This window comes from Empidonax traillii, unplaced genomic scaffold, assembly GCF_003031625.1.
Source record: "Empidonax traillii isolate 1590-97213 ecotype Southwest subspecies unplaced genomic scaffold, ASM303162v1 scaffold167:size2001844, whole genome shotgun sequence".
In the NCBI taxonomy this organism is placed as follows: domain Eukaryota; kingdom Metazoa; phylum Chordata; class Aves; order Passeriformes; family Tyrannidae; genus Empidonax; species Empidonax traillii.
Genome location: NW_020955360.1, coordinates 1179434 through 1206555, shown reverse-complemented (window position 1 = coordinate 1206555; position 27122 = coordinate 1179434). Strand labels below are relative to the sequence as shown.

The 27122-nt window shown below is 39.0% G+C and overlaps 2 protein-coding genes and 1 long non-coding RNA gene across 4 annotated transcripts in view; 2 read left to right on the top strand and 1 right to left on the bottom strand.

Annotated features, from left to right (window-relative positions):
* Positions 1-27122, top strand: part of PPAT (phosphoribosyl pyrophosphate amidotransferase) — a 42194-nt gene that overhangs the window by 2066 nt on the left and 13006 nt on the right. The gene's annotated exons all lie outside the window — the stretch shown is intronic.
* Positions 163-10534, top strand: LOC114058317. Its single transcript, XR_003571419.1, has 3 exons — positions 163-173; positions 2621-2626; positions 10213-10534. It is a non-coding gene; the product is annotated as an uncharacterized LOC114058317 (long non-coding RNA).
* LOC114058312 (trihelix transcription factor PTL) lies at positions 4252-26921 on the bottom strand. Its single transcript, XM_027885525.1, has 10 exons — positions 26488-26921; positions 21796-21882; positions 18190-18627; positions 17071-17160; positions 16310-16381; positions 13235-13321; positions 9224-9295; positions 8147-8548; positions 6654-6713; positions 4252-5971 (listed from the first exon to the last, which is right to left on the bottom strand). The coding sequence occupies exons 1-10, from the start codon at positions 26873-26875 to the stop codon at positions 5757-5759; spliced, it is 1911 nt and encodes a 636-aa protein (XP_027741326.1). The 5' UTR covers positions 26876-26921; the 3' UTR covers positions 4252-5756.

Genomic DNA, 27122 nt, shown 5'->3' with positions numbered 1-27122 from the left:
TTTGCAAGCACTCCCTAAAAGTCTATTAAATAGCTGAGATGTTAATGTTCCCATTTCCTACTTAAATGTTTCTCTCTAACCTCTTTGCATTTTTCCTACTATGAAGTGAAGAGTTAGCATCCCTATAAGGAAGTAACAGGACAATAGCTATTTTTCTTTCTACTTTTTGGAACGTATGTTGAAAACCAGAATTAAGATTTAGCATTAACTGCATCAGTAAATTTCATTAAGCCCATTGTTTTTAAGTTAAAAACTAAGACATGTTTCTTAACCATACACCTTTCAAAATAAGTAAATAGAAAAGAAAATTGTAATAAATATTAGTGGGCTATCCAAGTCAGGCCTAAGTGACTAACAAATTTGACTGGCCACTAGGAAATACGGTCCTTCAGTGGGGATGTTTGCAAATGAAAACTTGAAACTCTGTATGCTGGATCAAGCTACCAAAGTATTTAAGCATGTATTCAGTGGGGGGGGTGTGTGAATTGCTCATCGCTGCACTGAAACTATTGTGCATGAAAAATTGGAGTGTATATGTGAGCAAGGTTCTGGAGCTCACAAGCAGGTATACCTTTATAGCAGAAGTTAGAACATGACTTTTCATTGGCTCTTACTTTGTAATGGTGAACTGTGAATTAAAATGAAAACCAGTATATTCCTACTCACAGGCTAATCAAGGCCTTCCACACATAAAGAACATTTTATCAATTTAACTTGACATCATTTTAACATTTTACGGCTGTGTTAGCAGTGAAGGCTCATTATGTTTGAGACTTTCAATTCTGCTAAAGCTAGTGCTGTTACTCTGGCATCAACATTAACAAGGCTTTTAAAAAGTGGATGTTCTAAATCATCTCTACATTTTGTAAGCCAGGGAACAAAGCCACTGCAAAATCCACTGACAGCATGCCAAAATATAATCAGAGGATATGAGTAAGGAGAGGACTTTCTTGGGGGCGGTGAGGGAGGGAGGAGGAGTTACTCTGAGTTACAAATCTATTAAACGTCATTTGAGTCCTTGACCAGGACAAATTTGAAAAGTTAATCTTCGAACAAGTGTGATTTCTGTTAACTTTTTGCAAAATTCCCCAGAAAATATTTTTGGCAGTGATACCTGAGTGCATCCAGTGTTGTACTGATTTTTAGAAAGAGGCTTTGAAAGGCCTCTTCTATGCAAGTGGAGGTTCCATTAAGTGAGGGAATACTTCTTGTCCCAACTCAGCTGGGCCCATGTATGAAATTTGTTGAGTGGAGGCTTGGCCAGTGTGCTTTTTGATACCTTTTCTGTTACTGTTCACTATTAAAACCCACATAACAGAACAGACATTATTGCCAATATAAGTTAAGAATTTTTACTTCTCTTTCAATCTAGTTTTTTTACTGGTTCCTTCCAAATACCTACACTCAGTATAGCATAATCAAAGTGTTTACCTTCTATATACAATGTCTTGACTACAAGACAGGGGTCTTTTTTAAAGGCCATTTAGCAAGCTGTTGGTATCCTGATGTACACCTTGAATCTTCCAAACAAAAAGCTTAAAATTGTGATAGCATTTGGATGGGAATTTTCTGAGGAATACAGGTATGCTACAGGTAATGATTTGATATGTAACATATATACCTCTTAATTTAATTTCAAGAACCCATTATGAGTTCAGCAGACCCTCATTCCAAGGCGCAAGAACTGCAGTGTTAAATGTTTTAATTGTCTAGATACCAAATTTTGTAATTAGTCGTATTTCTGTGTAAAATCTGTATGGAATATATGGGGTAAGATGTTCGTCTAGCTAGTGATTGAGCCTGTGTTGCTGTTTTATGAGAACATTCCTGCTATATGTACTGGTAAAGCATTCCTGAGTACTTTCAGAGACACTGAATGTGGATGTAGAAACAGATTTATCTTTTAGTTCTATCTTGGCTTAAGTTTTAGGCCATTCTGCAGGTGCTGACAGCCTGATGCTGCAAAGCTTGCTCCTGCAGGAAGAGAGGAGGAGCAAGGCCTTTTCTGCTGTGGTGAGCTCTTATATCTGCTCAGTTGTTTTATATAACATCTTGCAGGGTTCCTGCAAGTTCATTTTTGGGAAAGTGAAGATAAGATTTCCATTCTGACCAAGTTCAGGCTGCTTAGATGTACATGTCACAAAATGCATTCAGTATAAGCTCTGATCTTTGGATGTGGAGTAAGCAACTGGAACAAGATGATGTAAAGACTTCCCATTACATTAACCTAGCTATGGAGTTGGGGCGAGACTAGGCATCATACAGCTCTGCAGTAATTTTCACAGGATTGTTCTGTTGGCTTGTCTGCCTATACCTTAAATTTAGCCCCATGCATGGAAGGAGGGCTGTACACAGCATTGGAAGTTCTGACTGGGTAGAGCAGTTCGAATAAACTGTCCTTCACTATCTGCCATGTCTTATATTACCATTCCCCAAACATTAAAAACAAACAAACAAAAAAAACCCCAGCTTTTTTGGAGGGGCTTTTTATTAGGTTAGTTTTAATTTAAATCAGTTCTGTCAGCTGGGCAACCACTTGGCCACATAAATGCTTGTGCCAACACAAAGGAGACCTTGCCAAATAAGAAGCAAAGGGTGACTGGAGGCAGATTCTTTTAAGCCCAGAGTTATGCTGATAGTGCTTGTGGATCCACCATCAGTGCAAGCATTTCTGCTGCCTGAAGCCCATTCTTCTAAGGAAGTGTAAAGTGACCCATTCACCTTAGTGAATGAGCATACTTTAGAGAAGAATGGAACTTTTTAATGTAGGTCAGAGTGGTGATACCACTGATTATCTGCTACACCTCAAAAATTTCAGTATTGCTGTTTGAAAATGTGAAGAGAAGATTTGCCCTCACACTAATCTTGATGGGCCTCTGGCAATAATGCAGGTATTTGAGGAGGAAGAAGATCAAAGATGCTTTTTGTAAGATTGATCCTCTTGTCATGATTGCTTGTTGCTAGTTCTGATTTTTAAGATGGACTATGATGTAATTTACATTAAGATTCCCACAGTCAGTCACATGGTCCAGCCTTTTTGCTAAACAAGAACTACATTTTGGATCTATGTCTTAAGAAAAGCTCTCCTCCCAAACCACTACAGTCCTGTGGTAGTGCCCTGCACATAACCATTTAGCATGTGTCAGATGGTGTCCCAAGTTCCATTTAACTGGCCCAGTTACTGTGTCTGGACTAACTAATGTGTGACTGCAATAAATGCAAAGCTGTGATGACAGCAGAGCTCAAGTGATTATAAAAATACACTGGAAGGATGAGTTGGATTAACTAAAACTATTTTTGAAATTATTTTTTTGAGAAATTGTTCAACCTAGCAACACTTTATTTAACCCATTGTCACTACCCCAGGAGATGCTGTCCCAAGGAGACAGATCATAGCTCTAGACAAGCAGAATTCTAAATGTACAACATTCGTGTTAATTTTGTCTCTAAGCAAAAAGTGATGTGGAATCATTACTACAACTGCAGTGAAGAAAGGTTGTCTTGATGCCGCTTTGTGTGTCTCAGCAGCCTACATATTCAAGTAAATTAATTGTTGTCTGAGTAAATCGGAGTAGGATATAGATACTAAATGATGTTAAGTGCCCCATCTTGCACTTGACATCTGTTTCCATCTTTGACCAACAGTAAATGGACATCAGGGCAGAAGGAGAGAGCTTTATGACAAAACAATTACAAAAAGCAAGCTCTGCTTTGCAACCACACAGCAGAATAGAAGTGGAATTCCACACAGAGGGACGTCCACCTTCTTTGGACATTTGTTAGATAAATCCTGCTCTCTGGAAAGTTTTCTGAGTAAAAAACCCTTTTACTTGGAAAGCCACTGGTGTTTGTTTTTTTTCTGTCAGTTCTTGCTTCATGTCTACCACCTAGTGTTGATAGGGACAGTTTCCCAGTAAAGACTGCAAGTGCGCTCTGCAGTTCTCTGTTCTGACCTGCTAAGAATTCAGTGAGTCCTTTGCCTCAGCGCGTTTGTGCCGTTCTCAACTGAACAACAGCATTTAAAAATAGATACGTATTTCTTGAAAGATCTGCTTATTTTAATGAATAAAAAGTCTTTATTTTTTTATTTGCTGGAAGAAAAAAAAGGGGGTTTTTGGGGGGCATGGTACTGAATGACAGCAAGGTTGATCTAAGCTGTTTAAATGTACTGAATAAGGGCTGGATCACACATTTTTCTGGTTCATGTGTGGAGGGAGTAAGCTGTGATTTTAGTACTCTTGGGAATGGCTCAGCATGTTCTATACCCGACTGTTGTGATGACAGGGACAGACCTTGTCCTCCTACCAAAGACAGCAGTTCTGTATGCAGGTAATACTATGCAAGTTCAAGGATGTAGCTTTGAACCAACTCATAGAGAGAGAAGAAAGATTTTTATGATGATACTGGTATTACAAGCCAAAGGAGGTTTATACTGAGAAATCAATGTAAAATGTGAAGAGTGGTAGATGAGCATACACTGGAACAACTGTATACCTGTGTCACTGTATAAATGAATATGATCAAAAAACTGATTTTTAGGGATCTTTCTCTTGATTTCTCAGAATTGTGTTAAAAATGACAGATAAATGACAGATAAAATCCACCTTGGTGGAAAGTGTTTGCCTTAATAATGTCTCTAATTAAAGAATTGACAAGAAATTAATTAACCATAGAGCAGGAAATAAAGCATTATATCCAGTAATATTTTTGTGTAAGGTTTTGTGAAGAGGGACTTGAGTATAATTTAGGCCTCTGAATATAAAGAAACCTGGTGGCTGTTGCTGCTGCAAAAGGACTTGACTGTTTGACTTCTGTTGTGCCCTTGTGTGTGCCCAGAACTAACCTGGCTTTGGCAGGGCTGTGTAGGTCTATGCCCAAACATGACTGAGATCCAGAAGGGAGTTGTTTTGCTTAAATACACTGAAAGGAAAACCCTGCAAATGCATGCCTCCCAGGCAATACAGACTGTAGAGTACTTACACAATCACCAAATGAAGCAGCATGTAGTAAGATTTTGCTGAAGCAGTTATGAGATGGCATTTGTCTCTTACCATGTCATTGCTGCCTGCACTGTTTTTATGTTTTCTGTACTTCAGTGGTTACTGGGCAAGGCAGACCCCTTGCCCAGTACAGAACAGGGCCCAGAACCCAAGCTTGCCCCTTCTACATAGGCATCAACTCTGTGTACTTTCTTTCTGGCTCATTGAATTCTCCAGTTCATTGCTGCACAGCAGCAAGCCCTCTGTGGGCAGATGGGGTTGTTCCCTCACACCAGCATAGGCAGGGGGAGAGGCTAGGAGGAGGGTAAATGCTAGCAAAGGAGTTAAAAATTGTATTTTGCCCACCAGCCCTGCCTAACCAAAAAGAAGTTCTCTTATGGCTTCAACTGTTTGGTTAATTGCAGAGGACTCAGTTGTTAGGAGGACCATAGAGATGATAACTGTAAGTTATGGGATGAAATTTTAACTCTACATGTTTTCTTTGATCAATAAAAGTATTTTTTTCTTTCAATTAAGCCTGTTAATTGTGGCATGTAGGTGAGCCGAGACATGTAGGCAGACGTAGTGTCTTTAATTAGACTGACATTACTGCTAAAAGCTCATAATTAAGGATTATGATGGGAACTCATATCTTCTTTTTAGTATAAGTGACTGAAGGTGACTATATTAAAGGAGGGAAGCAAGCATGTACTCATGTGGGTAAATTAGACTTATTTCATTTCTTACTACCCGAGAGAATCTATTTGCATGCTAATTTCATAGAAAGTTCATTAAACCAACCTGTTTTATGGCTGATGGATCAGCATAGAACTGTGTTCTGTTGAGGTCTTGCATTTCTTCCTGCTTACAAAGCCTTTCTAAAAGCAACTTTTTGCCTTCTGTTACTGTGTGTGCTCTCTCTGTTAACAGCTTTTGGAAGTGGAGTATGGTGTTTTCAGAGGCACTTTTCTTGAGTGGAACAGGTGACACCTCTGTGGACAAAAGCAAAGTATGTAGTTAGAGTGCACAAGTCAGTGAACTGCTGACGCTGAAGTTTAGCACTTGCTAAATTTTCCTAAAGCTGTTCTTCTGTTCTGCTCTTTTGGCAGCCGTGTCCTGGTGTTGTGTAAGGGGTCATTGTATAACGGAGAGTGGGAATGCAGCAGACCTTGTAAAAATCACTTACATGTGAAACTTTCAGTTTTGCCTAGCCACAGCCTTCTCCAATATGTACTTACATAATAAACAATACATGAAAGTATATTTAATCACAGAGAGTTAGCCTGTTAGTACCGTTTGTGATGGTGAACTGAGCAGGCTGTATTCAGAAATGTCATTTTCAGATCATTTGTGTTCATCTGTCTGTAGACAAGATGTCATGTTAGTATTAAAAATAGGGGTGAGTCTCCTAAAAACTAAGTTTGTCATCCTCCATTGTTCAACTTTCCCATTATTTAGGGATGATGACTGAAATAAAGAAATTGGAGTTTTCCTTAGACCTACATTTTTATCAGAACTCTTCTTTTGCAGATTTTTGTGGGTGAGAGAAGGTTAGTTTGGAGCTTGGTGTTAAGTTCTAGGATTTTTTTTTTTAGCTGTCTGAATACTGGAAATGAGAATCTGGCATCCGATTCAACAGCAGTGTTGATGATTTTAAAAGTCAGGGGCTCTTACCATCATTACATGCTTTTCTCTTGATACTCAAGGATCCTGTATTTGCTGTAACATCTCCCACTGAAACACAGAAGACAAAAATAAGGTGACTAAGTATTTTGCAGAGATTCTCAGGGCATAGCCAGTCACACACCAAAAAGTTTTATACTGCAAAAGCAAATACACTGGGACAAGTGACCTGGAGCACTAAGAATATACTAGAAAAGTTAGGTGCTCGCTTGGCACACAAAATCAGGGTGGCAACACATTTATTTGGCAGATGCCTCAAACAGATTAATAACTAAAGCTTCTTTCTTGAAACATTATTGTTTTACTGTCTCTGCATCAGCATTCACAGCCCAGATTACACAGTTCTTTTCTAGCATGCTAAAATGTAAACCATCCAGTTTGGTTCAAATACTCTTGGTGTTGACAAATTCCATTCATGAAGAGCAGAAATGAGAGTCATATCTTCAGTTTCTGCATTTGGAAGAAAATATGTCTGTAGATTGAGACTGAGCACAAGAGATAGGCAGGGGAGAAGCAGTGTATCGTCCCACAGCTGTGTGGATGTCATTCCAGCCTCAACTAATACACTACTGTATGGTGCCCTTGGACACCACATTAGGACTCTGATTCATGAGTGAGGACAGCTGACTTGAGTTCCTGCTCAAGCTGTTGATCTGGCCTCTGCTGCAGAAGGGTTCAAGTCCTCAACTAACATTTGTGGTGTTGCAAAGTATTATCTAACATATTAAGAATGATCCGAATTAGTTCTGGTTTACCATAACTCTCTGAGCTCTAAGCTGCAGAGGTTCAGTTACTTCTACAAGAGCATCTCATCTGCCTGGAGCAGGGGCAGATGCCCCTGAGGGCTGCAGCAGCTGGCCAGTCATGGGAACCCTTATAGCAGACACAAGATTAGCTGTGTGGTTCCTAGATCACAATACTTTTGATACTAAAATAGAAGCAAACTCTGTTTTAAAAACTGAATCTGCTTTAGCAAAATCAGTATATTTACAAGTGCTCAAATAAACATCACTGCCCTGGATTTTTCTGTCTCTTGACTGTGGTGTGAATTGAATTAATATAGTTTGGGGGTTTGGAGTCCTTGCACTTGGCTTGTTGCTACAGATTTTTGCAGTTCTAAATGGTACGACCTTGCAGCTCCCTACCCATCAGACTTTACATGCCTGCTATATGACCCCCAGAACCTGCCCTGTTTTCTAGAGCCATTTCATTGCATCTCATTTGGGCTTCCAAAGTAAAGATTCTCCGATAACGCTGAATGCTTCGGGTGCTTTCTGTTTTTGTTAATATTCTCACTTCTGCATGCCTGTAGAGACCATCTGTGTTCACTGAGTATTCCCTATGTAACCATGCAGATGCAGCTTCCCCAGTTATTTTCCCTCCCCACTTCTGGCCACACATTTTACCCCTACAGCATGGCTCAACAGGCAACCTTAAAATGTTTCACTTTCAGCACTTTATCTCATCACTGAAGTTTTTAGTACCTGATAGGAGACTTGAACTTTCACATCCCCAGCTTGAAGGACCCAGAGGTTGTCTTCTTAAGATACAGTCAACTTCATTGTAAAATCTCATTTTTCTCCTGGGATTTCCAAGATGCTCATTTTCTTTCTGGAGTGCACGGTATTCATATTTTAGGTTCTTGTACTTTGTGCGACATTGTTTCCAGTCTCTGTCTATGCCACGTTTCATTAACCTTCTGGCAATTTCCTCAAAGATTTCTTTATTTCTTGTGGCCCCTTCAAGCATTTGTTGTATCTTTTCATCTGACCATATGTTTATCAGAGCTCTAACTTCATTATCACTCCAGTGTTTTCCTGCTCCAGTGTCATTAACTGTAATAACTTTAAAGTGATTCTGTGCTTCTTCTAAGTGAATGTGATTGTCTGAAAATATAAACAAAACAACAACTAAATATAAATGCCATAAATATTTGCTAAATATACACATATTAAAGTATAATTGTTACTAAAGATTAATCTTTTAACTTTACAATATTAGTATCCATAGGTGATTACTTTTCTCTTAAGTATGCAAAATATGTAGCAAGTAGAATCTCTTGTTTCTCCAAGGCATGCAAAACTCAACATTTTGTCAGTGTAATTTTGTTGCTGTTGTCAAATTAAATACAGATGTTATATGTAGGAAAGCAATAGCCCTTAAGCTTTAAAGCAAAAGATTTAAGCACTGTTAAGAAAATAGCTTTCCAGTGTGGTTTCCAATTAAAATGGAAAGGCAAAATATCATGCAAATAAAAATGCTACTGGGGATTCAATAGAAGAAAAAGAAATATTCAGATGCAAAAATACTCAGAAGTAGGCAGCTATTGCTCATCAGATGAATATAGAAGGCAAAGTTGTACTACAGTATTAATGCAAGTTTTGCTCATGATAGGGAACAGAGCTATGAAACTAATTTTTAAGTTTAGTAATAAATCTAGATTGGAGTAAGAAGTAGAAAAGTAGAGCTGTGTTTACAGTAGAGATCTGGTTGCTCCAGCTTTGGTACTGAAATTACAGTGCAATTTATTTCAAGATAAATGCATGGAAATTAATACTCACCTGTTTCAACCATCTGTTTTGCTACTGGTGTACAAGATCTGTCTTCTGAGGTAGTGCTTATAGAATCATCATCTATGGAAACACACAGTTTTAAATAAAATAGACTTAGATAAATAAATTGCTAATATTATTGTCATCATCACTTAGACAAATAAATTGCTAATATTATTGTCATCCTCTGGAGAAAATACCTGCCTTCACTTAAAAATGTCCTAACCCTTTAGTCTAACCTATTAGTTACAGAATTGTAGAATCACAGAATCATAGGATCATTTAGGATGGAAAAGACCTCTAACGTCGAGTCCAACCATTAACCCAGCACTGCCCAAGTCCAGCACTAAACCATGTCCCTAGGTGCCCCATCCACATGTCATTTAAATACCTCCAAGGGTATCAACTCTACCACTTCCCTGGGCAACCTGTTCCAATGCTTGACCACACTTTTGGTGAAGAAATTTTTCTTTGTATCCAATGAGGTTATTTCCTCTCATCTTGTCACTTATTACCTGGGAGAAGAAACTGACTCCTGCCTCACTACAACCTCGCTTGAGGTGGTTGTAGAGAGCAATAAGGAAGCCTCCTGAGCTTCCTTTTGTCTAGGATTAACAACTCCCATTCCCTCAGCGTCTCCTCATAAATATTGTGCTCCAGACCCTTCACTAACTCCATTGCTCTTCCCTGGACTTGTTCCAATGCCTCCTTGTCTTTCTTGCAGTGTGGGGCCTAAAACTGAAAACAGGATTTGAGGTGTGGCCTCACCAGCGCCAAGTACAGGGTTACAATCCCTTCCCTGGTCCTACTGGCCACATAATTTCTGATACAAGCCAGGATGCCCTTGACCTCCTTGGTCACCTGGGCACACTGCTGGCTCATGTTCTGCCAGCTGTGGACCAGCACCCCCAGGTCCTTTTCCACTGGGAAGCTTTCCAGACACTTTCCCCAGCCTGTAGCACTGCAGGAGGTTGTTGTGACCCAAGTTCAGGACGCAGCACTTGGCCTCAGCCTCATCGATCCAGCCTGTCCAGATCCCTCTGCAGAGCCTTCCTGCCTTTCAGCAGATGAACACTCCTCCCCAACTTGGAGTAGTCTGCAAACTGACTGAGGGTTCACTCAATCCCCTTGTCCAGATCATTGATGAAGATACTAAACAGGGCTGGCCCCAACACTGACCCCAGGGGAACACGACTGGTGACTGGCCACCATCTGGATTTAACTCCACCACCACTCTCTGGGCCTGGCCATTCAGCCTGTTTTCTACCCAGTGAAGTGTACACCTGTCCAAGCCATAAGCAGATGTTTTCTCCAGGAGAGTGCTGTAGGAGACAGCATCAAAGGCTTTGCTGAAGTCCAGGTAGACAATATGCCCAACTTTTCCCTCATCCATGAAGTGGGTCACCTTGTCATAGAAGGAGACCAGGTTGGTCAAGCAGGACCTGCCTTTGCTAAGTCTGTGCTGGCTGGGCCTCATCCTCTCGTTGTCTTGTACATGCTATGTGGTTGCACTCAAAGTGATTTGTTCCATAACCTCTGGCAAGGAGGTCAGGCTGACAGCTCTTCTTGTAAATGAGTATCACATTTGCCAAACTCCAGACAATGTGGACCTCCCTGATTAGCCAGGACTACTCATAAATAGTGGAAAGTGGTTGAGTGAGCTCTTCCACTGGCTCCCCGGCAGAATCTACCCAAAGGATCCACCTTTGGGTGGGTCCCATCCTGCCCTAAAGACTTGTGTGTGTCTAAGTGGTGTAGCAGATTGTTGACCATTTCCCTTTGGATTATGGGGGCTTCCCTGTGCTCTCCACCCCTGTCTTCCAGCTCAAGGGGCTGGGTACCCTGAGGACAACTGGTCTTGCTATTAAAGATTGAGGCAAAGGAGACATTAAGTACCACAGCTCTTTCCTCAACCTTTGCGAGTATGTTTTCCCCTGCATCCAACAAAGGATGGTGATAAGGTATCCCTCCTTGTGTTGCTGATGTATTTATAGAAACATTATTGTTGTCTTTTACAGCAGTAACCAGATTAAGTTCTAGTTGGGTTTTAGACGTTTTCATTTTCTCCCTGTATTAACCTCATGATATCTTGGTAGTCCTCCTCAGTTACCTGCCTGTTCTTCCAAAGGCCATAAAGTCTCCTTTTTTTCCTGAGTTCCAGCCAAAGCTCTCGGTTCAGTCAGGCCAGTCTTCTTCCCCACTGGCTTGTCTTTTGGCACATGGAAATTATTCCCTCGTGACTGGACTTCTCTGAGGCTGAAAGTTCACTTTTTTGTGGAATTACTTTTAGGTTTGGGAGGAAGAGAAAGATTAGTTCTCATTGTTTTGGTAGGGGATGCCATAGACCAATTATTTTCAATACTGTTTTCAGTAAAGGGTAGAAGTAAATATTCCTTATATGTTTTGAAAAACTGAGTGCTTAGTTTAGGCTCTGTCAGAAATAAGAGACAGTCTGTAAATAAGCAGGTTCATTTGATGTGCTTTTCATAATGGTACTTGCTAATATATGCACAGAGCAGTACTTGGAATTCCTATTTGCTCTATAACTTGTTTTCTCTTAAGTGATTTGGCAAATACTTGTTTTTCATAAGCATGTACAGGAATAAATATTATACGTATGGAAAACTTAGAATCAGAAATTATAAGCATGTGTGATTTACTTGGAGTACTTGAAAAAAAGTGGTTATTTCATAAATATGCACCCTGTAACTTTCTGTAACTTTTCTTGGGAAAATTCTTGCATCTTCCTTAACACTTGCAGCTATTGGAGATGGGCCAAAATTGAGTTGTAGGTTGCTCCTAGGCTCTTAATGGATTTTTTTTTTTAATTTCAACTATTACCAAAACCCCCCCTGGCTTTCATTTTATGTGCTCGTTCTCTCAACCGTACTGTCTCTCTAATCTCTTTCTGGTTTTGGCAATGGCACCTTTGTAGTGCTTACTTGTACAATTACTATCCTCAGTTGGGTATTACCTGACAGGAACAGGGAATTTGTGTGTATAAGTTGATCTTCATGACATTTTATTCTCTGCTTCACATTCGTGTGACCTCACTATGTCTCAACTTTCGGGGTCACATATTAACTTTATCCTCAATGTAACTTGTGTTTCTGTGTGTCATTGTTGTGATGGCACTGCTCTGATGTTGTCCTCAGTGTCATACTCACCACAGTTGTCTTTAATAATCAAGATCAGCCAATGCAAACAGTTGTAAAGGCTGTGCTGCACTGGGTGTCTCAACACCCAAATTCCAGATAACGTAATTGCTGAGAAGGAAGCTTTTCCCTGGTATGCCTGATGCATACAATGGAAATATCCTTATGGCAGAAACTTTAGGTGTCAGAGGACAAAGAACTGTTCAAAGAATCATTATAATTGAAATTTTTTTTTTTCATTAACTTCTGCATGCAAACAGCACTACTGTGAAGTATATTTTGATCCAGGGGGTCAGGTCACTAGATTTCAATGTCTTAATTATTTCCTCTGATGTATTTTTTTTTCATGATCTTCTGTGGTTTCTATGCTCATTTATTCCAGAATATTGATATCCCTGCTGTGTTCTAATGTTAAATTTTAACATTTTAAATAAAACAAATCTTCTCCTGATTACTTGTGATTCAATATATGATTTCTTCATATTGCTAAGGCTCTGATTTCAGTTTTACTTGTGAAGTTTGAAAAGACAGATGAGGTATAAAATGTTCTGGGTTTCTGAGACAGCTATTTAGCTCTCCAGTTGATCCTCTCTAGGTACTGTGTAAGAAAAACTGTATTTGTATCAAAATCAAATGCAGACTAATCACATCTAGCATAAAAAGAGGCATGTTGTCTGGGAAAATAAGATTTTGTTATAATTATTGGAAGGAGAAATAACAGTTTATACATTGTTGCACTGTGAAATCAAGCAAAAACCATATTTTATCATCATCAAGACGCAGATTGAGTATAATTTGCCAGGATAACATGTGAACCTTAGAAATCTGCAATTCACAAGACAATCAAGACAAAGTCTTGACCTACCTATGTCAATTGTCTCCTTCTTTATTTGTGTGGCTTCCAGAGCTGCTGGAGTGGAGTTGACAAAGTCCCCTTCATCCGCAAGGATTTCTGTAAAAAATAATAATTTACAGAGTTCCTATTAACTAAACAGGTTTTGAGTGATGTCTTTAGAATCACCAACTTCAGAATGCCATTCATAACTATTGTTCAAGATTTCCTCTCTTAAGAAAATAAAGCTGCCATTTCTCTGTAGTAGTGGGCTGCAGAGTGTAACCACTTGTTTATTAAAGTACAGCCAGAACACCACATAACAGATGCATAATATAAGTTTATGGGATAAATGTGCAAACTTTTAAGTTATTTAAACCTGGATCAGAATTTGTAGAATGGTTCGCTGATTGTGGCTGAAAGATACAGAGTAACTGATGAACATGTGGGCTCCAGAACAGGCAAGACCGTGACTTTCGTAAGGGGTGCAATACATACTGAAATTACTGAAAGACTCCCAAGTGATGCCAAAAGTGTCTGAATCAGCTTCAAAAGGGGCAAGGGCCCTGACATTGAGTCAGAGTGCTGTGCCTGGACAACTGATCTCCAAGGCTGCCTGGCTGCCTGATGAAAACAGTGTCCTAATGCCTGTCTGAGAGCATCTCCCTGCTTCAGCTTGCGAGGGGTTTACATGACACAGCTGGGTGACAGAAGTGTCCCTGGGCTCCCCTCCATGGGGAGGAGATCTCTGCTACTCTGCCATTGGCCCACTGGTGTTTAAGGGAGAATTCCACCCCTCAGGCAGGTGGATTATGCAACTGGTCTAGCTGATCCTCGCTTCCAGGTGAGGACACTGCTCTACAGAGATTAAATGGTGAAGGCCACACCACGGATCAATGAGAGCAGTTTTTGGCTCCCAGCCTGTTCTCGTCCACTCAAGAATATTGCCCCTAAACATTGGGCAATAAAGTTTAATCTAGAGCCATGTTATTAAAAATTACCCCCCCAAATCAATACAGCCTTGTTTGCATCAGATGTTTTTTACTATGTGACCAGCATCATGTGCCTTTTTCTTTTCTTTTTTTTTTTCTTAGCGAGCCAAGAATGTGGGTAGGGAGCCTGGCTTTTTTTCTAAGGCACCTTTCAGGGTTTTTGGTGGGAGGGCACGAGAAAAGCAAGACTGAGCCAAACAGAACAAGCCATCGACAATTTCTGGCATGGATAAAACAGAGTGGCTCCATCTGCATTGTTCTGTGAACCTATAGACAGTTGCCAGCAAATATGCTTAATCTCTGCTTTGTGTTTGAAGCATTGCTCTCAAGGCCACCAGAGCAATGCTGTCACAGTCTTTCCTTTTACCCACTCAGACTGATACAAGCTCTGTTCTCTTTTGGCACTCTGTCACTACCACTAATTATCCTGTTTTCTGGCTCATGGGGCAAGATTAGTAATTTGTCTCCTAATCCTTACTCTCATGTGTGTCTTATATAATATAAAAGGAAAGTGGGAAACTTCAAAGCTATGGAAACTTTTCAGTGCATGGCTTATGTTTACTCTCCAAGAGCTTGCAAAGTTGCAGCCATCTCTGCCATACACATCTATGAGTGTGGATACAGAAAACTTGAATGCACAGTTAATTAAGAGTTTGTGTCTGCAGCCCTAATATGCTTAGGCTAAGCCAGTGAATAATCAAGAATTTTTGGTTTTGCACATCTCTGAAACACTACTTCTCACTAGCCTGGGACATATGTATTAAAATATTATCTTTTGATTTTATAGCTGTACGTTTCAAAATTCCAAGCACACAGCAGGAAGTGTTCAAGCCAACATTAAGTACCTGAGTATGAACTGACTTAAGATCTTAACTTTAAAAAACAGATTTTTAAAAAGCCCTTGCTCAGGAATGTATTTGGCAATGTCATGACTTATTCCAAATTTGTTCTGAGAGGGACATATAGTAAGTGTGTGGGGCACCAAAAATCCTAAAAAACAATGACAAAAAAAGTAATTTGTTTAAAGCAAAATACTTGCTCTAGATATTTTTAAGAACATCAGGCTACTGGCATTCCTTAGAAATGTGTTTTCATCTCCACTATTATTACCTGGCAGTTCAGATTTAATCAAAACACCTATATGCAGTCTGTGGTCATACTCCAAAGTCTGACCCATGTGGAATGTACATGGAGTTTGAAGTGATGGACTACTACCTGTGCAAACTGAAACGATTGGCTCTTCTGAATAGATTTCCGTAATTAACTGCCCTCTAAAGTGATACCATGAAATAGAAAACATCAGTGAGAATAACTAAGTAAGGGTTTTTTTGCAGATGGATTCAATGCGGGGTGTGTTTTACCAGAAGAGAGAGCAATCAGCAGTGTCCCCAGCCTGTCCCATCCCAGGCGGCTTTAGCTGAAAACCAGCGGCGCTGGGGATTGCTGTGGTGCTCCTGCTCCCCCAGCTGGGCAGTGCTCACAGCGACGTGCCAGTAACAGCGACAGGCTGTGCAAGGAACAATGTGTAAGGATTTATTTAGCTCTGTCTTTTCCTTCTCAGGTGGGCATTTGCTGCTCTTTGAGTAACAAATACATGTGGATAGAGGAGAAAAACAATACCATGACACATGAAATAACTAGGTGCTTTCCTGAAACTTGTGTTTTTGTCTTTTGGCTAACACCATATTAATATTTTCCTTACTCTAGAGTATGGCAAACCTGATTGGGCTGTTTAATAAATATTATTATTTAATAAATATTGGCAGTGGTTACTAAGTTACTGTGGCTCTTAATTCAGATTCATATGTAAGATCTGAGAAGCACATGCGGTCCTGAATCTGGAGCATTAACTGGATCTCACAAAGAGCTGTTAATGATTTTTTTCATATTTTGTCTCTCTCAAAATGACGTCCCTATAGGCAATGCACTTTTCATGATAAGCTATTTTTCCTCCAGTGAATTCCTCGTGGTGATCTGGTAAAAGGCCAGTTACTTTTTTTTATTGATTAGTAAATTTAAATTCATAAATGTAATTTCTCTTGAATGAAAAAGCCAAAAATACTACTGTCTGGTATACCTCGAATTACCTCTCATGATCAACCATGTCTTTACTTACTTGTCATAGCTGTTTCTTTTATTATATGAGGAGCGGCCCGATTCTCTGGAGTAGTGTTTACAGTAACATCATCTGTCAGAAAATTTTTAATCTGATATTAAAATCTTTAAGTTGATGTTAGACCATTTTAAATTCTGTAAAACTACTCCTTAGTGCCTAATATAGACCACATTTTGCAGGGGATTTAAGTCTATCAGCCTTCATGTGTTTTTAACTGAATGTTAAACTCCTGCTTCCCCTGAAAGTTATGCTTTCAGATGTAAACCATAATGTTTCTTTGTAAAGAGCAGAGCTTAGGACCTTCATATTCAGGACTAGTAGTGAGACACCTAAATGAAGTTTTCATCCCCTGACGTGAGCATTTACACAATTATATTATGCACTGATCACATTATATTGTGAGAAAAGAATGCTGTAATAGTTCATGCACACGAGACTGAACAATTCTAATCCATGGGAATACAAGATTAAGGAAAAGTAAATGCAGTAGTACATTGCACTCAGCTTGCTTAAATCAGTAGTCTCTTATTCTTTACATCTTTGGTCATGAATCTTTGAAATGATTAATTACTATACTGTTTTTATAAAATTCAGCAGCACATAAACCCGTTATGGTTATCACTATGACATTAGTTCCTGCTAATAAGTTTTTTTGTTTTGTGCATTTTCTAACCATAATTACAATCTGGGCTTATTTTAGAAATAATTCTTAATTTACTAAATATAGGTATTTATATAAAATAGAAGACTTTTTGGTTTACCTGAATCAGAAACTTTCTTTATATCTGCAACCTGTAGGTCTTCAGACATATTACTAACAGAATCCTCTTCACCTGTGTCTCCAGGCATTTCTGTGTAAATAATGCTGAGTTAATTAGGGCACTGAATTTGTGTACTACATAAGAATAGCTGTGCTGTGTCAAATCAAAAAATCCATCCAACCTCAGATGCTCTTTATGCCAGCAGGAAAAGTAGGTGCATTAGCAAAATGTCTGGAAACGGAAAGTGAAGAGTGAATCTTCCCCCAAAATGTTCTCGTAGTTTTCAGCCAGAGACTGTCTTTGTGTTATATTTTTCTTACCTTCTTTTATTTACTAACTTCTAGTCTTACATTTAGCAAACATAATGTCAGCCCCTGTGTAGAATCCCTACTGTGCAGTAAAGAGTTTTAACGTTTAATTCTGTTCTTAAACAACAGGCATGTTTCTGTTTGTACAAAATAAAACAAAAATATTTTAACTCCTGGGTAGTGTACTCCCATCAGTTTACTCTAATTCTTCACTGATCATCCATTACTATGTTAATCCAAAATAATCACCCAAAACCAAAGGCAGGCTCTGCCAGCATTCTTGGCACTGCTGCTTTTTCCGTTTTGACAGTTCTCTCACTAGTTTGGGAGAGGCTAGTAAAGGCTGGTAAAACTGAGCTATTTGGCAACATAAGATACAGTTTAAATGTGGGAGTTTTTTAACTAATGTCTAGAAATAAAGATTTCTTTTGCTCAAGCTTTTAATTTTTCCAGTAACATAGTCTAACCATCTCTCTGATCCATTTCTTTTCTCTAAACTGGAAACAGTTTCTTCTGGTGTAGTTTTGACTGGAATTGTCACTTTAACTTATCCTATGTCTTCATCTTTTCTTCCTCCTTATGTCTCTCAGTTCTTTTAAAAGTGCAGGGCAATCACTGAATGTGAAATAGTACCTTATAAGACAAAACTACTAGACAAAATAGTAAATTCCCATTCAGTGTTCCCTCCCCCCCCCCTCCCCCCAGCAAATTAGTTAATCCTTCTGGTTGCTTCTTTTGAGTTGTTTTAAGGTCTCTCTAGTTCGGGAAAATTAAAAATTTTAAATTATATATGGGTGGTTGAAGTACTTACCTATGGAGTCCTTTCCTGATTTTGCTTCTGTCCATTCTGGAGGCCTCTCACTTTCATCATTATCTGATTTACTTGCTTGTTCCATGGTGCAGTGCCCCAGAATAGCATCCAGTTCATTAAAAAATTTCATACTTTTACTTGTACTCCCTGAGTCTTGGGCACTTTTTACACTCTTGTATTCATGTTTCAGATTTTTATATTTTGTCCTGCACTGCTTCCAGTCCCTGTCAATTCCAAACTTTTGAAGTCTAGCAGCAACCTGTTCAAATATTCTTTTATTTCTCACTGTCCCCTCCAGTTGTTGCTGGATATTTTTGTCTGACCATATGCGTATCAAAGCTCTGACTTCATTAACAGTCCAGTGTTTTCCTCCTTCATTTGCTACTGTTGGAATAAAAGCCAGTGGTTTGGAAGCCTCTATTGCTGACGCTGGATTACCTGCATTGTGTGGGGTAGGGGAGAGACACAGATATGGGTTACCTGCATTGGCTGGTTGGGGTGGGGAAAGAATAGAGAATGAGAATGAAGTATGCTGTTTCCTCATTACTTGTCTCTCCAGAGAAAGATGGAGCAGAGGTAACATTAAAATCAAGCCATTGGTTATGAATTTGTCAGCATTTTTGTTAATTCTGATACAATTTTTGCCTTCTCTTGAAGACCAACAATCAGATAGCACATGCACATTTAATTAATCTGAGAGGAACATTTCTTTCTTCTGTGCCTTGATACCCTGAACTTTAACTTTTAACGGATGAGCTGTTTTGTCCTTCAGATATTAGAGAGAAGAGTGCTGTTGGGAAGACTGGATGTGCTGCATTAGCACAATAATAAATCAGGCCCCAAGTCATTGATATTAGCATCAAGACTTACTTTCTGCATTCCTGCCATACTTTTGGTTTTACACAGATGGAGATATTTAAACTTGGTAAGGATCTGAAGAATCTGATCTTTAACTCTTAACAAAACACCCTGGTTTTGGGGAGCTGAGGAATGGAGACTTTTGCTTCAGTTGCACAAGAACATTTGTGTGACAACAAACTCAGTTCTCACGCCACAGGACCTCCACCTTTCTCAGGGTAGGTCAATCAAAAATAAGTGTGAGGTTTTTGGTAAAAAAAAAGAGTTTGAGTTATCTTTCTCTGCAAAACTAAGATACATTTCAGTTTTCTCCGATCTTCAATTTTATTTTTTATTATTATGAGGTAAAGCCTGCTACCCATGCAATAACTTAAAACACTGAAATATGATATCTTTCAGTTTTTTAATATTCCCTTGTTTCTAATTATGAATTTTCGGTAAGACTTCCTTTTGATTATCAAATTAGTTTGGAAAGTGGCTTCCTAATGCATTTGCCAAATCTTTGCAAAAATAATGATTAAAAAAAAAAGACCAAACCAAAAAAAAATCCCAAAACCAATTCCAGGGCATCATCATGAAAGAGCAAATGTGAAAGTGCACAGTAACTGACATTTTTTTTGCAGTCATACTGAAGTGATAAATGCCTTTGCCAGTGTCTTATTCTACAAGGGCAAGCCAGATTATGAAGGTTGGATACTTCATAGTCACAGAGCTTTGTGCAGTGGCAAAAGTACCTGACCTTTGTTTGTGCACAGAGCTTCAGTGGAGCATACTTGTATATAGTAACCCATCTGGGGACAAACTTGTCCTAGATAGTGCCATTCTTTGCTAGTCCCTATAGTTCATTCTAGTTCTGAATAAGCTGTACTAACAGGTACTATTTTTTTTCCCTCATAGTCCTTTGTTAATCAGGACTCTGCAACAGCCAGCTCACTCATAAGTTGTTGAGGAGGGTAATTTTCAGGTGACGCATCAATTATGTTTTCTTCATTTTTTCCTGAGGGAGTGAAAGAAAATGCTGATTTACAGGTGAATGAAACCATAGGAATTGCCATAGCTGATAACTGCCAACATCATGATAGGCCAGAGAGGAAAGGCCTATGGGAGGAAGAGGGGAAGAACACAGGAGGTGCTCCCTCCACTTCCCAGTCAAAGCCATAGAGCATGGGGCAATTTGGGAGGAGTAAGGTTTCTTTAGTCTTCGTGGAGGCCAGTATTTCTCAGTTCATTTCCAACTGAGCTCACTTTCAGTTGTGGATATTAGTTCACATCAGTTCTGGTGACTCAGTATATTGAACCTTCATTCTGCTGTATGCAGAGTAGAAAATGGTGGGTATGTTTATTCCCCATTTCCTTTAAAAAACATTGTAATTCAAGATATCCTTCCTACAAGCACTGCTTTGAAACAAAGTTGTTACAGTCAGTGTGAAAATTTTTCTTATGTCTTAACTGTATTTTTGTTCTAATTTGTTTTTAAAGCACATTGATTGGACATATATTATTACTTTATCTGAAAGATGCATTTATGCCATATTTAATTTTTTTCTAAGCTTCTCAAACCTGAGAAATCCGCTGAAATAAAACCAAAATATTAACAATATAGAGAGAAAGGGCTCAACATTTTTCTTTCAATGATGTCTAAAATAGTGCCTGAAACCTAAAGACTAAACGAGGTAACTAGGGGAAGGAATTTTAGTACCAGTACATACTTGAGATTGAGAGCCCATGCAATTAAAGTTTTGTAGAAAGCAGCTTCCTCAGAACGGAACTTTTCTGCTTGTCAATATGCTGAGCACTGAGAAACACTGGAATATTTACAGACATATTCCTGTAAAATTTAATGCATATACTTTCTGCAAGAAAAGTTTTCTTTATGTGCGTGAGGTATTTTATGTGGGCATAAATTCCATGTGAGATTCTGGTCTCTTCCTTAATTTCCTTTTATGCAGACAAGAGGGGTGTAGTGTGTAATATAAAAGCTGTAGGCTTAGCTAGGGCCTTATTTTTTTCCTGAATACAGCACCACAGAGATACTGTAATGAAAGTTGTTGTAACTGGACTGTAATGTATGCGAAGGCATACAAGGTATATAAAAAATGGAAAAAGCACGTAGGAAATTCAGGACAGTGGTGCTATTCATCCAGGTAAGGAATTAGCTCATCAGTTGCCTAAATCTGCCTAAAATGTATTTAGGTTTCTCCATTCCCTTCAGCCACCCCTTGAAGGGGCTCACACCGAGGCTCCTCTTCCTCCTTCTGGCTTGCCAGGTTTGTGCCTTCGCTCTGTAATGCCTTTCCTGAGCAAGACTACTAGAGTAGTCCATTTTCTGAGTAAGTTATTCTGCGGTTGGTTGGACTAGAGCATTGCTGACCACCCCTTCCATGGAGAAGATAAGCTAGGGAAAAGCCACAAGTTGATATGGGTATCCACCCTAGCATTTGGCATACTTTCCACTAGCATTTAACAAAATTAATGTGTTTAATGCAGTTAATATGGTTAAGCTATAGCTTGGGCTGTGTTTTGCATGTGAGTGGTGGTCACACAGGTGTTACAGCATATACAGTGGTCAGTGTCTAGTGATGCACGAGGCTGCTGAGTGCCAGCACTGGGAAGGAGATGGTGCAAGACTGTCTTTATTTAAGCTGTGTTGATCAGAACAGAACAACGGCATATTCAAGCTATCAGAAAGTGCTCTGACAACCCATGCTGGCTTTTAGTTTTTGATTTCTCTGCACCATCATACTATACCTAGTTGAACTGGTCTGACATGAGACATAAAGAGTAGTGGATCTCCTGGAGCATCCTCATCATCTTCTAAAGAAACAGATAGTTCACCTGGGAAGGAAAGAGTTTTTAGGTGAAAAATAGGTATGGACTAATTTAGCTTAAATTAGTTTAAGTTAAAATGTCCATACACAGTGAGATGATCTTGGTAATCTCTACACTTAACTTGTAGTTAAATTTAATTTAAAATAATTTTGCCTCTCCCCATAAGAGGACATGAGTTACAGGAGGTAAATTATTTTATATCTTGCATATGAAGCCTGTTTGAAATGCTTTTTAAAATTCTTGTAGAAACTGGCATGATTCTAGTGACTTGTACGCTCTTCTGACTCAGTGATCAGAGTAGAGAGCACATGAAATGTATAGTTTGAAAGTAGATAATGTAAACTAAGAGACATAAAGGCAGATTTTGCATATAGTTTCAGATAACCACAATTTCATTTATACAATAAAAAAAATAATTCATAGAAGAGTTTGAAGAAAACAGTAATGTTCTGGAAGGAGTTCTGGAAATCTATGAAATTCATTAACAGTATAGAGAGACTGTGAAAGTATATATTGTGACTTGAGAACAGACATATTTGGAGCTGACAGGATTCAGTCTAGCTTTTTCAAGCATAGTATTTCTACATTTGTTTAAAAAAGCAACATTAGAGCAATTGCTATGTAAGGTTGGAAAGCAGGATAATGTAAGTCAGGTTCTGAACCAGCTTAGTTTTCACAGAGGACAAACTTTTAAATTGTCCAGTGATAGTATGCTGTATTCAACGTACCATTTTGACAGGAGGTTTGAAATGTTGGTGCACTGTACAGAGAGCTGAGCTACTGTGAGCTCCAGCCAGGCAGGGCACACAGATCAAAGCTGCCTGCTCCAGGGCTCTGCCCTAGTTCGTCACAGGGAACAGTAATGAGGCGTGGTTAGGATGCAACCTTGTAGTCCTGACGTAGGTGAAACTGAAAACTGCATTTGAAAACATTATCCTAAATCCTCCTGACTTTCAGCAAGGCTCACAGTGACTCATAGATGCAGTGGCCTGATCTCTGACTGCTCCCAGCTGTCCGCTTGGCTTCTCTGGCAGGAGCTGCTGCTCATGCCTCCACCTCCAGCGACAGGACGGGCGTTTTAGCTACTTAGGAGCAGCAAAGCAAACCAGGGAGAAAGAAATAAATTCTCTCTTGGAAGCCTGCTGAGTGTGCTATCGGCACTAGTATGAGCAACTTTAATTACACTGTCATATTAAAAAATAACTTTGTATTTTAATTAAATAAGAACAGTTACCACAAAAACATATTAGTATCTTTGATAGGGGAAAAAAAAAAAAAAGCATTTGAAGAGTAAAAAAGTTAATATAAGTACTGCACACTTATTTTAAAAAAGCTTTATAAAATACTTGTCAATCACATGTTTAATGTTAAAGTCCAGACATGGAATACTATGTATGAGTGGCACCTTCAAGTCAGCATTTCTGCATTTTAGTAGCTGTCTAAGTTTTGTGCATATGATAACACTGTTCTTATGATGCATTTCTGCTCAGACTTGATAAGCTTTTTGCATTTGTTGAAGTAAAGTGAAGGTCAGCCAAGGTGACCAGTACCTTAATACTTAAACATAAAGAAAGAAATATAAAAGAGACTAAATAACATTAATTACTATGTGAGCTTTAATTTTTCTGTAGATAATATATTGATTTATTAATACTTGGTTTAACTTGAAACAGTCAAAACTGGTTAACAAAATAGGAAGGTCGTTCATTTGAATTCTAATGCATGATACCATTTTTCATAGTGCACCATCACTCTACATGGATTTTCTTGGTTGTTGATTACTGGAATAATACACAAACTACATTTTAAGAGAAGTGAACATGTTTACTTATGTCTTTTTTAATGATAATTTAAGCTACAAATCTGCCTCTGAAAACGTGTTTTGGGAGGGCAACATGAACATCTCTGTTTGCACTTCTATATGTGCTTATGTATAAAGTGTCATCTTTTCATGAACAAGCTGTATGTTGCTACCAGGTTTGTCCCAAGACACTCCTCTGAGATTTGATTGAGATTTTCAGTAATAATTTCTTCAACTACACTTTCAAAAGAAAACTGATTTTACCAGATAAGGAAAAAAAACAAACCTCAGGGAAACACTACTGAAATACCATTCAATCCTGCTAAAAAAAAAAAGTCTCTTTTCTTTCCTTCCTTCCCCTTCCTCGCCCTCCCCAGTAATCTCCCAGTAGCTGAGATAATGCAAAGATGTGCTATGTATCTTTACTTTAAGAATGTGTATGAATATTGAGACTGTGGCTAAGCAGAATGGTAAATATGTGGTGATTTCTTTGGGAGCTTGCCCAGTTCCTTGTCATGCTTTTTAACAAAACAAATTATTATTGCAACCAAGTTCTTCAAATAAAATAAGACTAGCAAGGTGAACAAGTATTATTCATCACAGGTTTTAGTTTCTTGATAGCATTTTGTTCTTGCTACCCAAGTCACAAGCTTAGACATCCTTGATTCCTCAACCCCTGTCAAAATGAGATGTCTCTGCCTCTTTCAAAAGAGAGGAGGGACCATTTTTTCCTCCTCTCCCATTACACTCTGGTTGAAAGCCCAGGAGGGGAGGTGCAGTCCGTTCTGGGGCAGGGGCAGTGAGCTGCCCTCGCCTGTGCAGAGATTTACCTTCTCTTCTGTGGGAGCGACACTGTCAGATCTGCCCCCACAACAGAACTTGAGAGCATCAGCTGCAGAGCCACTGATGACATTTTAGCCTTAAAAGTGCCCTTCAAAGGGCAGGGCACTGGGCCCCTACTGGGCCGGGCAGGCATGTGGAGTGGGGCTGAGCCTCCAGTACAGTGTTAGTTACTTGACTTATAGGCTTAAATAAGAAAGTTGGTGATCTCACAGCTGTTCCCTCTGCCCCTTGTTATGGATGTATGCACACATTCTGCATAGATGCAGGACACATTTCTAGCTTAGTGTGTTTGTGGCTGAATTGTAGTTGTTGCGAAAATCTTTGCATTTCAATTTTTGCCATTAGTGTTTCAGTTATTACAGTTAGATGCATTTCATTTTTGTTTATCCATAAAACTTGTTTGTTGCTATTTTTTTTGGAGGGAGTAACAGAAATGCTGGTGCATTTAAGAGATATATTTAATTATATCATCTTTAAAACCAGACTGTCCTAATGCTTCAAAATGAGGTATGTCTTACCCAGTGATAATTTTTTTAATATATATTGTACTTTGGGATTCACAGCTTAAATTATCTTTTGCTGATTTAAATTCGCTAGACGCCTAATGCAGATCGGAATTAGAATTACCAGGTGCCAACTACAACAAAACACAGAGGATAATCTAATGGCTGATCCTCAGGTGAAGGACATTATATTAGTTTTGTGTAGTCCTCAAAGTGTAACAGCCTTGTATTAGCCTCAGTTCTGCACATTTAAAAATAAAAAAAGGATTGCAATATACAGTGCAGAGAGCACATTAAAATATTATAAAATGGCCATTTTAATTTGAAGTGATATTGACAGATTCGAGGCTTTCTGCTGGTGATGACAAATTAAGGTCAAGCTTTTTGTTAAGGTAAATAATGACAAGAAAAATGGCAATTTCTTTTCCTCAAATCTGTAAAGCATTATTATCAAGAGAGATGTGAAAGGGTACCAGGACAAGCTAAATGTCCAGTCCCTCTCTCTGCCTTTGACAATCTCCCCTGGCACTAATGTTTAGTTTTTTGTTTTCTTGAAAAAGATTCACAATCTTAATGTAAATTGCCACATACTGTGGGAACAAACAGGTAAGCTTTTAATTTCTCTTTTAGTCATCTTATTTTAGTACTTTATCATCAGGACTTATGCTTCAATGGCATTTAGGATGTGACATGGAGATTTGAGTGATGTCAAATAGCAGATTGACCCTAATAAAATGTTAAGCAGAGCTTAAATGCATATGTAGAGAAGGTTGAATAAAACAAGAGATGCAAATAATTTAGCGAAACCCCCTTCAGAATAAAAGCAGTTGTATTCATTTGATCTGCCTCAAAATAGTCTGATAAATATGATAATTTTTTACTTTCATTGCAAAATTAGAGTTTTTAATGAGAAGTTATTAAGCATCTGTTTCTCAAGTATTTAAGTAAAATTGCTTACAAAATAATTTCATTTACCTTGAGTTTTCATACCTAAATATTAAGTTACAGAGAAACAAGAATAAAAATCCTAAATCACTTGTATTACAAATAATGATTTTTAAAACACCATGACAGTTTTAACCTTTTGTCAGTACATTTACATCTGAATTGTAAAAACCTGCTTCCAAAGTGTACTGCAAGCGAATGGCAAAGGGAAAGAAAACAGCTTTTTTTAATTCAGCGTTTCAACCCAGTGCAGGAGCCTGGACACCAGCGAGTACTCACAGAAGCTGCAATACAGGCAGCTAGCATAATTTTGCTGGAATTACGCTGTATTTACAGACTTCGACACTGGTGGGTGCTAACATTTTATTCCCCTGTGCGAGGAGTGCATCCAGTCACTTCCAGCAGTGCTGCCGGGGCTGCGCAGCCTCCACTCCGGCACCAGTGAAGTCGGGCTTCGGTTTTGTTCCCTTTGTTTTTTAAGCAAAGAGAGAAAAATAGAAGCAAAAACAGGTTTTTTACCTTGTGCGCTGTCTGTTGTGGGGCTTGTGTTCAGCTGCGTCTCAGTCGCAGAACACCTGCCGTTCTCTTCTGCTGCTAATTGTGTGACAGGCTCATATCGCAATATGGCATCCAGATCATGGAAAAACTTCATGGTTTTAGTGACATCCCCAGAGTTGTGGGCATATTTAACCGTTCTGTATTCGTACTTCAGGTTTTTGTACTTTGCACGGCACTGTTTCCAGTCCCTGCACACTCCCAACTCCTGTAACCTTTTAGCAATGTAGATAAATATTCCTTTATTCCTCAGGGTGCCGTGCAGTTGCTTTCTGATATTTTTTTCTGACCAGACGCTTAACAAGGCTTTAACCTCCTCCTCAGTCCAGTGCTTCCCTGCTCCACTCTCCATGTTGAAAGTGACCTGGAAATGATTCACTATTTCTAGCCAAGATTTTGTTTCCTAGGAAACCAGACGGCTGGTTGTCAGTAAGCTCCGCCGAGATGAAAGGATCTGGTTTTACTGGCTCAAGCTGCCAGAGGGGAGTAACTTGAGACACTGCCAAATAAGCAGGCTCGGCGCTGGAGCCCGGCGAGGGAAGCGGCTCCGGCCACGGGGAGGGGAGACCCCGGCTGGGCTGGGGCTGCTTTAACCCTTC

Bases quoted from the DNA above. Each gene is read 5' to 3' on its own strand.
- LOC114058312 (XM_027885525.1), bottom strand. From the start codon at position 26,875: ATGGAGAGTGGAGCAGGGAAGCACTGGACTGAGGAGGAGGTTAAAGCC. The intron at 6,714-8,146 runs GTACTAAAAACT...TCTGTGTTTCAG, and splicing joins AAGTTCAAGTCTCCTATCAG to TGGGAGATGTTACAGCAAAT. The intron at 5,972-6,653 runs GTAAGAGCCCCT...TTTTGTCCACAG, and splicing joins GAGAAAAGCATGTAATGATG to AGGTGTCACCTGTTCCACTC.